This window comes from Leucopleurus acutus (assembly GCF_964270905.1).
Source record: "Leucopleurus acutus genome assembly, chromosome: 6".
Taxonomy (NCBI): Eukaryota; Metazoa; Chordata; class Mammalia; order Artiodactyla; family Delphinidae; genus Leucopleurus; species Leucopleurus acutus.
Window position 1 is genome coordinate 61,936,869 of NC_139149.1, and position 18,047 is coordinate 61,954,915.

Genomic DNA, 18,047 nt, shown 5'->3' on the forward strand with positions numbered 1-18,047 from the left:
TAATAAAAAATAAAAGAAAGCTATCTACTACACATGAATCCAAGTTCTGGTTCAGAAAACATGCAAGAGAGCTAATAAAATAAGGACACCACAATTAGATTCAGTTTGGAGAGCCACATATGTACATACATACATCCTTTAGTATTTTTTTCCCTTTTCTTTTATTTAAGTTCAGAAATAGGTGAAAGAAACAAAAAGGAAAGAAAGGGGGAGGGAGAGAAGAAGGTGTTGGGGAGAAAGGGAGTGAGTGAGGAAGGAAGGAAGGAAGGGAGGGAGGGAGGGACTGACGGACTAACAATGGTTCAAAGCAAAGAAATAAAGACAATTTTAAACTCACAGAAACACAGAACTTAAACATAAATAAAATGTATGACGAATTTACCTATAATAACAAGATCAAATTAAACAAGGAACTAAATTATAATTCTCAAAAAGTAGAATAAAGTTGAGATACAGTTTAGAATTTTTTTAAATAGGGAAAAAAATTCCAAATAGCAATTAATATTTACAGACCCAGAAAAGTTAGGAATACTAGAATAGTGTACCCCAGAAGAAATATTTTAAAAAAATAGGTTATAAGCTTCTTAAGGTCAAAAACCATATTACATTCATCTCTTTATTCCCCATGATGTCTACACATAAGAGTTATTTAATACATTCTTTGAAGTGAATGATTCATTTATATTATAGCTAAATGTTAATTCTCCCTAAAAGAATATCCAAAAGCAGTGCTGCAGGAATCCAAAGTAGAGAGACCAGAAGTGGTTTTTCTATAGTTACAATATGACAGCAGAAGAAAAAAATTGGGGCTTCAAAAGTTTCTAAGGAAAGATAAGTTTAGATTCTTAAAGGAACTAATGTTGCCTAATGTTAATAAATGCTTAAGAATGTCAATAAAGGGCATCATACATCTGTTCTTTTTTAATAAGAGAGAACAGATTTTTGTTAAAGTAACAGCAACAGCTTTCTGCAAAATATCACATTTTAAAAATATATTCACTAAGGTTATTCAAGAAGCACTTTTGAAAAGTTACTACCAGTCATACAAGTAGAAAGTATAGTAACCTGGCCTTCAGGCCAAAAAAAAATTTTATAATTACTAGTAAGAAGTATAAATTATAGAAAAATTTAAACTGATTATGAAAGTAGGTGTTACATTGCAAGTATCTATGACTAATTTTCTTTTTTTCAGAAGCACAGCGTGGCTTGTGGGATCTTAGTTCTCTGACCAGGGGTTGAACTCACACCCCGTGCAGTTGGAAGGGCAGAGTCCTAATCACTGGACCTCCAGGGAATTCTCTACGACTAATTTATTTTAATCATATTTAAACTTTTACATAACTTTTGATAGACTTTTACATTTATCAAAAGAGCAGGCTAATATTTCTATAAACCAGAATCCTACTTATAAAATATGGGAAACAGTGGGATTCTTCCCACATACCTCCACCAATTAGAATACCTAAAACTACTATGGCTTATTTAGTACCCATGGTCTTTGTGGATATTTATAAAAGAACTGACTTCTCGAAGTTCTAAATGTCACCCTAACTTTATAAACCAGGCTCCAATTCCAATGATTTATAAGAGTAGAAGTTAAATTTTTGTAAGTATATTCCATATAGCAACAAAAGCCTTACAAACTACAGGCATACCTTGTTTTATTTGCTTCATTTTATTGTACTTTGGGAATACTGAGTTTTTTCACAAAATGAATTTTACAAATTGAAGGTATATGGCAACCCTGCATTGTCAGATGATGGTTAGCATTTTTTAGCAATAAAGTATTTTTTAATTAAGGTATGTACATTTTTTTAGACATAATGCTATTACACACTTAATAGACTACAGTATAGTGTAAACATAACTTTAATACACACTGGGAAAACCAAAAAGTGTGTGTGACTCACTTTATTGCGATATTCACTTTATTGGGGTGGTCTGGAACCAAACCTGCAATATCTGAGGTATGCCTGTTATTTTATTATACTCTAGAGAAGAGAACAAAAGGGGAAGCCAATGCAAACTCAAAAATATCTTTTCACATGCCAGTCTTGGGCATACTTTATGTAACCACTTAAAATAATAACATAATAGTAATGGTTTCACTAGTAATCTGGCAATATAACCGCAAAAAGAAAGAGTTAATGTTATTATATAGCAGTAATTCAATTTTTTTTCTCATTTCTAAATTGCATTTTTTTTCTTTCTAACAGTGTTACTTTAGAAGGAACTCAAGTTTGACAAAAATCTTCATTAAATTCCTCAAAAAATAAATCATAAAAATGTAAGAATTTTCATAATAGCAGATATTCCAGGAGACTCTTATTTAAAGGGGGGAAAAAAACCTTACAAAATATTGGTGAAATCACTTAAATTTCAAAAGATTAAAACTAATTATATATTTAATCTCAAAAGATAATAACATCTTTACTCATCAACATATTTCTATAAAATCAAAATGAAATAAACTTATTGCCATCTATTTTAAGTCATATCCCAAATTACCAAATACGAATTAACATAAAAGCATCCTACATAAGTTTTTCACACCTCTATCACACTTTTGAACTCACTTGGATAAATATGGATCTTTCCAACAGCAGCAGGAGTTTCTACAAAGTTATTTACCTTGTCCAGGTCTTGCAGTTATAGTTGCTCCAGCAGATGGCGGCTCCAACTCCTGTCAAATTCAATAATGTTATTACAGTGACCTACTACAATGTGCGATTTAAAATAAAATAGTAGTGATATTACAGCCTTACCTTTGCTTTCTTTGAGTCTGGATCAAACCTTTCAAGAATTAATTTAGCTGTTTTATAAGTTTCTTTTTCCATGACTTCTTCAAGCTGCAAACAAAAATTTCCACAAGTTGTCACATTTTAAAACACACATGCACTACTTACTTTTATAAGTCCTATTCAAAAAGTATTCAACTGCAAGGCTTAAAATAAACAGCACATAGTATACCCAGATAGCATGAAAGACTTCCACATTCAAATAATTAAAATCCAGATTTTAAAATGGCTTCTAACCTCTAATATGTTACTTGTATTTAACAGCTTTACTGCAAGGAAATACCAAATATTGCTAATTGTTTACATATAATGAGGAGAATAATTACATGCACCAACTTCAATAATGGAATGTGCAAAAATCTATCAGCCATCATTATTGGAAGTTATTAGACATGACAAGCAAATGACAGGCAATTCCTCAGATTTATTTCCTCCTAGTACTTAATGCTATTAATTTAAAGAAGGTCGTTAGCCAAGAGCTTTACAAAATAAAATCTCTGTGCCAATTAACTGCTGTCAGCATCGATTTTAGATTATTTATTAGCAGAAGCAATTAGCTTGCTGCAAAATGCAGTGAAAACTCACTTAACTGGGAGAACAGCCATGCTCTCTCATGGAATTTGCTCAAATGACTTTAAAAGCTGAAGCTCCCCATTTTTTACTTAGGTTCAAACAACTTTAGGGGGAAAAACTGAACATAATAAGAATTTAAGTAAAGATTTTACTGAGTTCTATGCTCACACTAGGGACTGTAATTAAAGCACTTCATTATTATAGAATTTTATTTACAATGCACTCAAGTCACTTTATGGCTTAATATGTGGGTTTAATTTAAAAAGTAATCACTAGTAAAGTATCATTTTAGCAGTTACAGCCCAATATCAGAAAAAGTTTAACTTTAGTACAAGACAGTCATAGTTATGACAAATAGTTAATATATAGAATAAAAATGCTTTTGCAAAACTTGGAAGAGGACCTTTTCCTTCTCAGTGACCGCTTAGATTCATTAAATGTCATGTTTATTCCAAAGGACATTTATTTTAAAATGCAAAGCAGAGAACATTTACCAAATTAAAATACAATTTAAAATATGCTGCCACAATAGTTAATAGATTCCTCATTAAAATCTCAATATAACACTTAAGAAGTGCTTAGATGAATGATTTACTAACCTTGGTTTAGTGAAACTAAAATATTTTTCTAACTATTTCAAAATTATGATAAATTCTCAAACAAGCAAGTTTAAATTTCTGATGTAAAGAAAATGTTTGTAACATTACTACTTTAGGGTTGGGGAAAAACTTGGGATGGGGACAGAGAGAGGGCATGATAGAATCTATCCCCAAATCAACATAATCTACATGAAACAGCAAAGAACTGAATCCCTGATCTCTACAAATTAATTTTTGATGGTCCAGACCAGTGCTGTAACAATAGAACTACCTGTAATGATGGAAGTGGTTTATATCTGCACGATAGAGTAGCTACAATGCCATATGTGATAAATGATCACTTAAAATATTGCTTGTGCAACTGAGGAACCCAACTGTAGCTACTTTTATTCCACTTTAAATAATGTAAACTTTAAAAGCTACATGGGTCTAGTGGCTACTGACTTGTACAGCACAATTCTAGAGTAAGACTATTGGTAGGTTTAAAAAGAAGATTAGATACAACTGTGATCTTTAAAACAATACACAAAAGTCAAAACTGAAATGCCATTTTATTAAACGACTGCCATTCCTAGTACATCATTCAGCAAGTATTCATGTTTATGTCTATGTACATGTAAAGTATCTTAAATAAAAACATTTTAAAAAGCAAAAGATACAAATCCATTCTCTTTTTCTTTTGCATTTACTTTGAAAAATTCTTTTTTCACGTAATAGCTTAATTAACACATATATTCCTACTACATTTTAAGTGAATAATTTGTTTTATAAATAGGGAGACATCTGATCAGTGGGAAGAATACAAACTTGAAACCATGACATCAGAAAAGGTCTGGGTTCAAAGTACATCTCCATTGTTAATTAGCTGTAGAAAGACTGAGCAAGTCTGTTAGCCTCAGTTTCTCCTTTTGTAGAGCAGAAACATTAACACTTTCTCGTAGCACTGTTATGCAATTTAAATAATGTAGGAGAGTCTATACCAGTACCTAACACAAAAACGCATAATCTTCAATGATACCTCAGTTATTCAGAGTGGATCTGAAACAAGCAGTGTTTTCAAATACCCACCGTATTAATATCAGGATTCAGGAATGAGAAATTGAATTCTCAGAATTCCCTAAATTACAAATTACTCTGTATTCCTTCTAATATTTTACATATTTCAAATAATAATGAATGATGTAACAAAGAGTGAATTGTTTTTCTGTGATATGAGTATACTAAAAGTTTTTTATTTAAAAAAGAGAATAATAGGGACTTCCCTAGTGGTGCAGTGGTTAAGAACCCACCTGCCAATGCAGGTTCGAGCCCTGGTCCGGGAAGATCCCACATGCCACAGAGCAACTAAGCCCGTGCGCCATAACTACTGAGCCCGCGTGCTGCAACAACTGAAGCCCACGCGCCTAGAGCCCGTGCTCTGCAACAAGAGAAGCCACCGTAATGAGAAGCCCGCGCACCACAAGAGTAGCCCCTGCTCGCCGCAACTAGAGAAAGCTAGCGTGCAGCAACGAACACCCAACACAGCCAAAATTTTAAAAATAAAATAAATTAATTAAAATTAAAGAAATAAAAATTAAAAAGAATAATAAACACATGGTTGCTTATTTATTATGAATCAACATTATTTTGGCAAGATTATATATTTTGAGAACATATAAAAATTATTTCTACCTGATATAGAATTTCATCATAGAAGATACTAAAAGAAGGGAACACTAACACAAAATAAACATCAATTTTTTTTAATTTTGAAAGATAATTATACAATATTTAAATTATAACTCTTGAAATAAAATTTTAAAACACACAAAGCATTAATTGCCCTATCCAATACTCTTTATCCTTGTTTCATAACAAATATTCCGATGTAGAAAAATGTCTTGTGTTTTGTACTGACTTCGGTCAAATTATTAAAAGAATCTTCAATTCACAGCTTTAGGGTACATGTTGCATTATTTAAACTCATATTTTTAAAATGATGGGGCTTCCCTGGTGGCGCAGTGGTTGAGAGTCCGCCTGCCGATGCAGGGGACGCGGGTTCGTGCCCCGGTCCGGGAAGATCCCACATGCCGCGGAGCGGCTAAGCCCGTGAGCCATGGCCGCTGAGCCTGCGCGTCCGGAGCCTGTGCTCCGCAACGGGAAAGGCCACAACAGTGAGAGGCCCGCGTACCGCAAAAAAAAAAAAAAAAAAAAATGATGAAAATACTGTCTGCTTATCCTGATTTTGTTTTGCTGTTGAAATCAATATTGTTTTTACTAATTCAGATTTTAAATCATTTTCTAACTTTATATAGGAGTATTCTACAATAACAGTAACATCTCTCTCAGCATTTCTTCTGTTAAAGTATTTACAAAGATCTGTAGCCTACAGTGAATACTCAAACACTGGAAAACACCAGCAGATATTACTGGGTAATATAAAAATGTAACATGAAACTTCTAGTGAGGTTAACAGCCCCACACAGAATCACATGCTAAAATTGCCAATTTAAGGACTTATTTTGCTTCCAAAATTTATTTCATGGAATATCACTCACAGGATTGTGTATACAGTATTCTATATATATAAACTTATTAACATTTATTTGTAAGAATAAGTCACCATTAATAAGAGACAGGGCCCATAAAACAGACTTATGGCCACAAAAGCAAGACTAATTAGATTGTGCCACTTCTCCTCTATGTGCTCCTGTCCTGTTGCCTAAAATGTCCACATTAACCTACAGCTCAGCATGCCAGCATTTCTTGCTCTTGCTTTCAACTGACACTAGTGGATTCTTTTGAACCAGTAACATTTGTAGTGATTGTTAAGTTTTAATTCTCAGAGAATTATAATAATTCTTTCCCAGGTTCCCACTTTCTCAACCGATTTTCCTCAGGACTTGGAAAAATATAAATTGCCTGAGAAATGCCAGAAAGGAATTACCACATAGAAACACCTGTACTATTCTGAAAAAAGCACAGCATTTTCATGAAGCCACTTAAAGAGGTCATTTTGACTCGAGTTTTGATGGATTTTGATTTTGAACTGTTTTGATGGGATGCTCATGGATACAAAGTGATTATCTATTGAATAGTGACATGTTTTAAACTAAAAGTTAAAAAAAAAATGTGAGTGGCAAAACGTACACAACCAGACTTGGGAGGTTTTTTAGGTAACTAAAGATTAATTCCTAGCTTTATTTTAGTAAGTAAATACTTACGTTAAGTTCTTAGATTTAAAACATTGTTTTAAAACATTTAAAACGGTGTCACTCATTTTCCTTTCTAAGTAATTTTAATTAATTGATAATTCATGTTTATTGTTACAAATTACACTTTGACAAATTACAAATTACATTACAAATCTATCCAGATTAAAGAGAGGCATACCTGAGGAAACCACCTTTAAGTAGTAAATACAATTTACATTCATTTTTTTAGTGAAAGAGAAGGGTTAGGAATTGGGTACTTTTAAACTAATGGCTATTCTTCCTGCCAGCATTTTTAAAGCTATAAATGTAGAGTTAAACATCAAGGAACAAAATCAGTTTTGATTACATTTTGCTTTTGCTCAAAAGTAATGTCCCTTCATTTTCCTCTCATTACCAGTACAATCATTAGCTAGCATTGTACTCCTTACAAATTCACCCTTAACACCTATTGTTCTAAACAAAGTATAACTCAAACAAAGCAGCTCTGTTAAGGGCTTGAGCAATAAAGGCAAGGGACTAGTTAGCAACAGCAACAGTACTGAAACCAGAAGCAATCAAGTCAATGCAAATTGTGTTCCCTAATTAACAAAATGAGTTAAAGCAGCCAACTTATTTTTCTTTAATTATACATTGCAAGAGAAATGCCATACTGAAGTATTCTGTAATATTGATGTCTCATGAACCATTTAGATATACAAAACTATTGAACCTTGAACTGAGTTTCCCAACTGTCAGACCTAGATGGAGCAGCGTTTATGTTGTGATTCCATCAAGGGCTATTAAAGAAGTAAATAGCTTGGTTTGTCCTGTCAAAGAATTTTCTAAGTCTGTTCTGTTACTCTACTGAGAGTTCTTCACCAATCATATGTTCTCTAAGATTCTGTTTTCTGTTCATGTGATGCCACTGACATTGAATCAGCTTCTCATCACTTAGAATTTTTTTATTTTCTTCTTTTTTCTCTCTCTTTTTTCTTTTGTCTTCCTCCTTGTCTTTTCTACTTTAATCAATATTTCTCCATTTTGGTACAACAAGTAAGGCTTGGCTACCAGCTCTTCTTTTTTTTTATCACATCAGCAAACCAAACCAATCATATCACAACTTCTATATTATTGAGAACCATCAGTATTTCCTCACTTTGAATTTCTGGCTGTTCCATAATGTGTAGAATGCCAGAAATATAATAAGATACAATGGAAACATTTCTACGTTTCAATTTAGGACCATCAAAAGTATCAATGCAATTTTTTTTTTTTTTTTTTTTCAGTACGCAGGCCTCTCACTGTTGTGGCCTCTCCCATTGCAGAGCACAGGCTCCGGACGCGCAGGCCCAGCGGCCATGGCTCACAGGTCTAGCTGCTCCACAGCATGTGGGATCTTCCTGGACCGGGGCACGAACCCGTGTCCCCTGCATGGGCAGGCGGACTCTCAACCACTGCGCCACCAGGGAAGCCCTCAATGCAATTTTGATAAATACCTCACAGAATACTGAAGAGGCATCAAATAAAAAAGATAAGGAATCCTTTCAGAATTAAGGTTTCTTTATTTTTCAGGTACTTAAATCCCTCAGGACCAGTGTCTTTTCTTACCAATTCACAGAACAATTTTTAACATTAATCTTAACCTTCATAATTTTTATTAGTTTCATCCATAATTGTTACTCATTATGTTAGACTAAAATACATTAAATTGATTTTGCATCTGATCAAATTTCATTAAGTTTCCATATAACATGATACTCCTATCAATTATCATTCTTATACTTCAAAAATAATTACATGAAAAAAGTATATGTAAATTCAAGCCAAACACCAAGTTCAACCCACTTATTAAAAACTATTACAGGGCTTCCCTGGTGGCGCAGTGGTTGAGAGTCCGTCTGCCGATGCTGGGGACACGGGTTCGTGCCCTGGTCCAGGAAGATCCCACATGCCATGGAGTGGCTGGGCCTGTGAGCCATGGCCGCTGAGCCTGCCCGTCCGGAGCCTGTGCTCCGCAACGGGAGAGGCCACAACAGTGAGAGGCCCACGTACCGCAAAAAAAAAAAACAAAAAAACTATTACATATCAACCTCTAAACATCTAGAGTCCTTCCTCTCTCTTGATCCTCCTCTTTCCAACCCATCTGAAGGATGCATTTAACTGGTCCCACAACAGACACCCATGTGATCAGAACTGCTGACAGAAAATGAAAGAAACCAAAGAAAAAATACTCTCTTTCTCTCTCCCCAGTTTTCTTTGGCCTTTTTTTTTTGCATGTTAAATTTGTTTTTTACAACCAATCTTCTTGATTCCCTCTCTCCTCGCTTTATTATGTCAAGAAAATCTGAGAACTGACATATGATGTTTGGTCTTTTTTTGGCCCTAATAATAAATCTGGATACCCACTTTTTACCACTCTGCCTCATTTAGTCCTCCAAAATGATTCATTTACTTACTTCTCAGCTTCCAACTGACATAGACACTCAGACTCTCAAAAGTTCATCTAACTACTTTTTCCTGTCGATCATTATTAACTAGCAAAAATATTCATAACTTAGCTTCACCATTAAACTGTTATCTAAAAACATACTTGTTCCTTGGAGAGTCATTACTTACAACATATAAACATTAATTATTCAGTTCTGAATTTATTAGTTTTATATAAATTAACTTAAATAAAAGTTAACTTACTATTTTTTTCTTCTGGGATTTTAAATCATCCAATGCTTCATCTAGAAAACAAGATTTAAACCAAAACTAAATCAGATATTAAGATACTTAAGATACAAGAAAAAAAATCATGTCAAATGATATACATTAAGCAACTGCAAGACAACAGTCTCATTTTAGAATTTCTCACAGATGTGTACAGACAGAAGTCATCTCAATTTTTACCCATATATTTTATATGTTTGCTTATATTAGATATCACAAGCTCAGGAGTGGAAAAATGGACTTTACATAGACTAAAACACGTTTCCAAATTTTAAAAGATACATATTTTTTAAATGTTTTCAGAAATATTACTTTTTATTATTTCTCCTTCAACATCCCACCCACATTAATTTACAAAATTAAAACCAATTATTTTTTATACATTGGTAATAAAAATGTTCTCTTTATTTATGAATAAAGAAGTACATATTTTATTAAGTTATTTGATCTTCAAGATATTGAGCACTAATAAAGAAACCTTTGAAAATCTATAGTATTATATACCTGAAGAGGGACTTGGAAAGGAAGAGGATACTAATTACTTTTCAAAATTAAACTTTTCCAAGATTTGCCTGTTTAGTTAGGTTGCATTGGTGGAACATAAAGAATCATTTCAAAGGATATAATTTATGAATGTCAATATCTGCTTTACAAATTTATTTTAGATTTCTAGTTTTTCTCTAGAAATACTGAACTAGTATAAATAAGAATACTATTCCAGATGGAAAGAAGACTTATAACTTGATTTAAACATTTTACTAAATAGAATTCAAATAATTGTTCTTAATGTTTAATTAAATTTACAAATAAAATTATCTTTTCATTGAAGTTCTGGAGTAGCAAACATCTGAATACCCAATTCAAATAATACTATTTATGTAAAAATCCAAAGAAATACAAACTTATGAAAAGATGATTTTACTATATATTTTTTTCAAAGTGTTCTAGCAGACTAATTACTGAAAGGGGAAAAAAACTGCTGACCTCTTTAAAGAGAATAGTCATCTTTAGTTAGATAAGACCAAGCCAAATATCTAAACTTTAATGCAGAGATCAGCGAACTTTTTCTATAAAAGGCCAGACAGTAAATATTTTAGGCTTTATGCCTTTTTGCCAAAAGGCAAAATTAGGTGAGCACTTTTAAAGGAGTAAACAAATTTCCACAAAACTTTCATTGACATAATTCAAATATAATAATAATTGAGTTCAATTTTTTGTAACATAGGTCTACCAATGAAAAGAATGGAATCTGGAGGGGTAGGTGGGGGATAACATTTCACTTAATTGAGATTCAAAATTAGTGTTCCCCATCCTCAAAATTGATCACAAATGTCAATCTGTTAGTTTATCTGTAATGAGATTTCACACATTTTATTTTTGAAAAATTTTTTTCACAGATAGCTGCTGCTAAATATTGAAATCAATCCACAATCACATGATTTTAATTGAGCATATTCATTGTGTGAAAGGCATTTATAAAATTCTTTAGATTCTTCTCTTGATATTTGCCTTTTATCATGTCATTGCAAATTAATCACTTCCAGTTAAATGGATTTTGAAATACGGAAATTTCCTTTGTACTTGCATGAGGTCTGAAAAACACTGCTGGAATCGCAGTTTGAGCTCAGATAATGTATCTGCTGCAAATCGGGGTGGGAATGGAGATCTTGTTTCTTAACTTCTCATAGCACTTTTTAAAAAATTACCTTTCGTCATCAAAAGCAAATTGTTATTTGCTTTTCTAAATCACTTTATAGCAGTATAGGTTTCACATATAAGGACTGTTTTGTCTCGTACTCTTAGGTTGAATTCATTAAGAACCATTATCAAGTCTGCAGCAAAATCTAATTTCCAAAGCCAGTTCATTCATAATGGTTGAAGGTGGTTCTTCTCATTCAGAAACATTTTAGTCTTGGCTCTGAGCTCAAAACATCACAATAAAAGTTTACTACTACTACTAATCCATCCAACTGCTTGTATTTCTGATAAAAGTTCACATAACTGATGATGATTAAGTCCATTGCTGTTGAATAACACAGTGGATAACCACAGAATTTAAACACCTTACAGTTTCATGAGCTTTGTAAATTAATCCACTAAGCCTCTTTCTGCTTCACACATATTTTTACCACCAATAGTTGTAAATACATCTCAGTAGATTCCACTTCAGGTTGTACTAAATTAGTGTTTTTTCAACTTCTTTAAAAATATTCTCTCCCAGAGTGTTCTACACAGACTGTTCACAGAGGCTAATTCTTCAGTCATTTCAAGTTCAGTACTGACTTCTGAAATAAATTACAATTGAGCTGTATCAGTAACATCTGTCAACTCATCAAGAGTCAATGACAGGGAATTCCCTGGCACTCCAGTGGTTAGGACTTGGCACTTTCACTGTGGTGGCCCGTGTTCAAGCCCTGGTCAGGGAACTAAGATCCTGCAAGCCTCGCAGCATGGCCAAAAAAAAAAAAAAAAGAGCCAATGACAATCACTTGAAATAATATTTTTTAAATGATCTTGTTTTTAAGTTAATTATGTTGCTTCCAGTGTTCTTAATTCTTCAAGCAATTGTTCTTGCTAAAAAGGCTACTAGCCAAGCAAGTATTTTCTCTAAACACATTTTTTCAGCTGCTGCAATTACACAATTAACTCACCATTGGTAAATAGCTTTCTTTGCTTCACAAATAAGCCACTCAGAAACTTACTTTGAAGTTCCATTTTCACTTTTTATTTTTATGAAGAAATTCTGCTATGATGAGATATTCCATTTAAAATTTTCTAGGGGCTTCCCTGGTGGCGCAGTGGTTGGGAGTCCGCCTGACGATGCAGGGGACACGGGTTCGTGCCCCAGTCCGGGAGGATCCCACATGCCGCGGAGCGGCTGGGCCTGTGAGCCATGGCCACTGAGTCTGCGCGTCCGGAGCCTGTGCGCCACAGCAGGAGAGGCCACAACAGTGAGAGGCCCGCATACCGCAAAAAAAAAAAAAAAGTTCTAATTTTTCTAACATTGCTTTTCTGTGCATTGGGAGTATCATGATGAGTACTTAGCATGATAGTCAATGTATATTTGTATTCTTTTAGTACATTTATAATGGCATTGCATAATAAGCACAATGCTTTGTGTTTTGATAATGAAATAGTCCACAATCCATTGTGCCTTAAAAGTGCAACATTCAGGGCTTCCCTGGTGGCACAGTAGTTGAGAGTCCGCCTGCCGATGCAGGGGACACGGGTTCGTGCCCCGGTCCGGGAAGATCCCACATGCCGCGGAGCGGCTGGGCCCGTGAGCCATGGCCGCTGAGCCTGCGCATCCGGAGCCTGTGCTCCGCAACGGGAGAGGCCCGTGTACAGTTAAAAAAAAAAAAAAAAGTGCAACATTCAAAGTCCAATTTTCTCTTCTTGTTTTTACATAATGAGTGTACACTGGTAATAATAAATAAAAGTCACAATACAGCAATTATTACAAGTTATAACAGTGTCGCTGTGATTTGTTGTGCATCCTACAATAGGCTGAAATGTTGAGAGCACCATACAGTCTGTCACAACTACTCAATTCCGCCATTATTGAATGAAAGCAGCTACAGATAACATATAAATGAATGGACGTGGCTGTGTTCCAATAAAACAGAAATGTGAACTTCATTCAAATTTAACATGTCACAAAATATTACTCTTTGAATTTTTTCAATAATTTAAATATGTAAAAACCATTGTTAGCTCATGAGATGTACAAGGTGGTGGGCAGGGCTTAGCTCACAGGCTGTAGTTTGCCAATCCTTACTTGAATCTATACTAGGTCCAACTTGTAAAACAAAGGAAATACAACTAACAGAGAACAAAAAGCAAGACATGATCAGTAGCTTCAGACTTAAAAAAAAAAATATATATATATATATATATACACACACACACACATAAATATATATACATATGGTACCTAACTTTATGCTAAAAAGAAGTGTAAAACTGCAAGACAATCTCTTATGAAGTCTATTTTATCTACATGCAATACCTATGCAAATGAATTCGTACAATTTTTTTAAATGAAAGGATCGGTAAAATAAAAATTTAAAGCAAAAAAACTCCTTTATATAATAAGCATGTCCTAATGTGCCTACTTGCAAGTCAAAATATTCACACATTTTCCTTAGAGAAGTGTTTCCAAGGGCTCATTTAAATTAAATTTTCTTATATTTTTCACTATTTTGTTCGTTCCATGAGGTCCAAGATCATATTTGTTTTAAACTTCTTCCTGTCTTCCCGGCATCTACTATATCACTAAATATCACCGGAAACAACGCCATAAGCTTAATTTCTCTAATCTGATTAAAAGTATCAATATTTTTTAAAACCACAGCAAACATCATACTTAATGGTAAAAATTAAAAGCTTTTGCACCAAAATCAGGTGCTAGACAAAGATACCTGCTATTCCCACTTCAACTCAATATTCTACTGGGTCCTAACCCATTAAACAAGGCAAGTAAAATTTTAAAGGCAAGAAAAATAAAAAATAATAGGAATTGGAAAAGAAAAATCAGTACCATCAGCCCACATGTATATAACACTTTACAATTTTTATATGCTTTCACACATAATATTATCAGTTAAAACTCATAACAGTCTTGCCAAAACAAATATTTGTTTCTAGTTTATAAACTAGCAAACTGAGGTTCAGAGGACTTAACCTTATTTGTAGGACAAAAAGATGGCTAGTGTGGCTGGAGCAAAGGTGAAAAAAGGAGAGTGGAAAGAGATGAAGTTAGAGAAATAGACATAAGCCAGAAAGTTGGGGTTAAGGTCAGATTTTACTCTGGTTGCAATGGGAAGCCACTAGAAGAATTTAAGTAGGAGAGATACAAGATCTGATTTATACCTTAAAAATAGACTAGTTAGGAAACCACTGCAATAGTGCCAGCAACAGATGATGATGAATTAGATGACCTGAATTAGAATTGTAGTAGTAGTAAAGAAAGTTATAAGTGGTCATATTCAAGATAATTTTGGAGGTAAAAATGAGAGAACTTTGAAGGGGAGGGAGAAATGCATTGTAAATTAAAGGGAATACGGAGTCAGGATGGGATTTTTCCCCCAGATGATTGTATTGAGACAGGATTATATGCCAAATAGGGACAAGCCAATACAAATAATACAATACAATACAATACAGATAATGCAAAAGAGATGCAGGTAGGGATAACTATAAGAGCAAAGTTCATGAGATGGTCAGAGTATCTAGAATCCAGAGCATAAATGAAAGACTTAGCCAGAGATGGGATCAAGGTCGGTCTTCCAAATTACCATAATGGATGACAGCATACTGAGTAACAGATGGGGCAAACTCTATGTTTTTGGTGGTGGAGATAGTGCTCACCTGTTTACATCTATTTTCTTCATGAAGTGAGACTATCAGGTCAGAGTGGCCAGGTAGATTTTGTGAAGTTTTGTTTATTTGTGGCTTCTGAATTTTTATTTGGTTGGTTGGCTTTATTTTGGTTTGGTTTGGTTTTGGTTTTGGGGTTTTGGTATGGTGGTGGGTATTAGTGATTTGAGGAGAAATACAGTGTCAAATAATACTCTCAAAGAGAAAAAAGTAAATTTACTAGGGAACTATAATAGGGTTGTGTAGCAGTGTTGAGTGTACATTTGGTATTTGCAATCATAGATTTAAAGTGAGTCTAGTCAGCATGTTGTATGATTTTCCTCTAACAAATTTAGTTTTCCTGATGCAGATATAGACTAAGCACATAAATGTTTTTAACCAGGATATGGTTTCTCCAGTCACAGATTAAGCATATAACTGTATTTAAACAAGGTATGGTTTGCCAGACAAGCAGAATGGGAAAGAGAGGCAAAGGAGTCAAGGGTGTCTAAAAGGGATGGTCATTGGTCTAGATCACAGAAACTTAACTGGGTCAAAGATAAGTTATACATGAGGAGGGCAGTGTGAAAGTCATGTATCTGTGTGAACCTTATTTGGATCCTGAGTCAAACAAACAAAATATTTTTTAAAGCAAATGACATTTGTAAGATAACTGGAAATTTATTATTTTTATATTTAATATTTTATAATTTTAAGAATTCTTTTTTAAGTATAATAATGTACATTGTTTACACATTTTTTAAGTACATTATGGATAGATATATCTGGGATATACTTCAAAATAAGAGATGGAGAAGTGGGTGGGGGTAAAAATTAAATAAGATTGACCAGGAGTTGATGATTGTTTAGGTTGTGTGATAGGTAATATGAGTGTTCATTATACTATTCAGTCTACTTTTGTATATGCTTGAAATATTCTATAATGAAAAGTTAAAACAAGAAAAAAAAATCACATGTAAAGTTCATTTAAAATGAAATTTGCATATCTTGGGTTAATTATAACTCATAGTTTTAAGACCTGAATGTCTTTAAAATCTGCACATACTGGGCTTCCCTGGTGGCGCAGTGGTTGAGAATCTGCCTGCCAACGCAGGGGATGCGGGTTCGAGCCCTTGTCTGGGAAGATCCCACATGCCGCAGAGCAATTTGGCCCGTGAGCCACAACTACTGAGCCTACGCGTCTGGAGCCTGTGCTCCGCAACGGGAGAGGCCGCGATAGTGAGAGGCCCGCGCACCGCAATGAAGAGTGGCCCCCGCCCGCAGCAACTAGAGAAAGCCCTCACACAGAAACGAAGACCCAACACAGCCAAAAAGAATAAAAATAAATAAATAAAAATTAAATAAATAAATAAATAAAATCTGCACATACACAGAATACAGGAAAATTGTCATAATTTACATACATATTGTATTTACATACAATAAAAACAAAAGCCTAGGGGCTGTGAGCCTGAAGAGAATGATGCAATTAATAGAATAATTCAGAAGATGTTTAACTATATTTTACTCCATAACAACATGTTTTCTATAAAGATAATTTAATAAATATAATTTCTCTTCATTTAAAGAAATGAATCGTTTTATGTATTGTGTAAAAAAAAAATTCTAAATGGACAAGAAAGAAATAACACAACTGAAAAACAGAACCAGTTTGATCATTCATAACCTTTCTTATACTTTACAGTAAACAGCTCTTCAATATTTACCACGTTGTCATTTCAATATACCATTTCACAACCTGTTATTCAATTACAAACTAATGCACCATAAGATGGGTTTTTTAATGTATTTATAAAAACTTCAAAATTAAACTTACTATTTCTTTCTGTTCTCTTGGAAAAGAAGAAAATAAGCACCGTTCTTATGCTCCAGATGCTATAGAACAAGCAAAATTCAAAAACAAAAACCATCATTAGGATACATGAATTAGAAGCCACATAAAATGAAAACAAACACACATTTCCAATTAGAGTTAGGGACATTGTATCCCTTTGTATTTTGAAAAGCAAAAAGCACTCCTTTCTTTCAGAATCCACCAGAAGTTTACCTGTGCTTTCAAAGGAGGAGTTCTCAATCTAAAATCCATGGACCTCCTGAGGGTCCCTCCAAATTGTGAAATTGCCTTTGTGTGCATAAGTGCATTTCTCTGGAGACACCATTACCCTCATCATTCTCAAAGGAGTCTATGAATCCTCCAAAAGATTAAGAACAAATTAAAAAATTCCTTCTTACTAGGTAAGCATCAACTCTAAAACTTTATCTATTCCCATACGTTAGGGAAAAACATGTTTTACAAATCCAAACCATTATACAAATGTAAGTTGCTACTCCTTCCCTGTTATTTATTTATTTTTTTTGCGGTACGTGAGCCTCTCACTGTTGTGGCCTCTCCTGTTGCGAAGCATAGGCTCCGGACACGCAGGCTCAGCCGCCATGGCTCACAGGCCCAGCCACTCCGCAGCATGTGGGATCTTCCCAGACCGGGGCACGAACCCGTGTCCCCTGCATCGGCAGGCGGACTCTCAACCACTGCGCCACCAGGGAAGCCCTTTCCCTGTTATTTAATATTAGAGGGATCTTCTCTACTAAATAGGATAAGCTATCTGGAGAAAAAATAAAATCTTACCATCAAGTAAATAACTGATAAGTAAATTTAGCTAAACATTGCCTTTCAAAGATTTTATGAAGGTAATTCTTTAGGCCTTGCATTAGTAAGTCGTCAAATGATACTAAAAGAATTAAAAGAAAATCAAAGAATGATCCTAATCACAAACTTGTCCAGGTCATCTCTTAAATTCAATGTAAATAAA

At 34.0% G+C, this 18,047-nt stretch overlaps 1 protein-coding gene across 1 annotated transcript in view; it reads right to left on the reverse strand.

Annotated features, from left to right (window-relative positions):
• Window positions 1–18,047, reverse strand: part of LNPK (lunapark, ER junction formation factor) — an 83,268-nt gene that overhangs the window by 44,227 nt on the left and 20,994 nt on the right. Inside the window, exons 5-8 of the mRNA XM_082841286.1 lie at window positions 17,054–17,112; window positions 9,835–9,875; window positions 2,766–2,849; window positions 2,632–2,683 (exon numbers count right to left, since the gene is read on the reverse strand). Coding sequence (XP_082697412.1) covers window positions 2,632–2,683; window positions 2,766–2,849; window positions 9,835–9,875; window positions 17,054–17,112 — 236 coding nt within the window. The remainder of the gene's footprint in view (window positions 1–2,631; window positions 2,684–2,765; window positions 2,850–9,834; window positions 9,876–17,053; window positions 17,113–18,047) is intronic.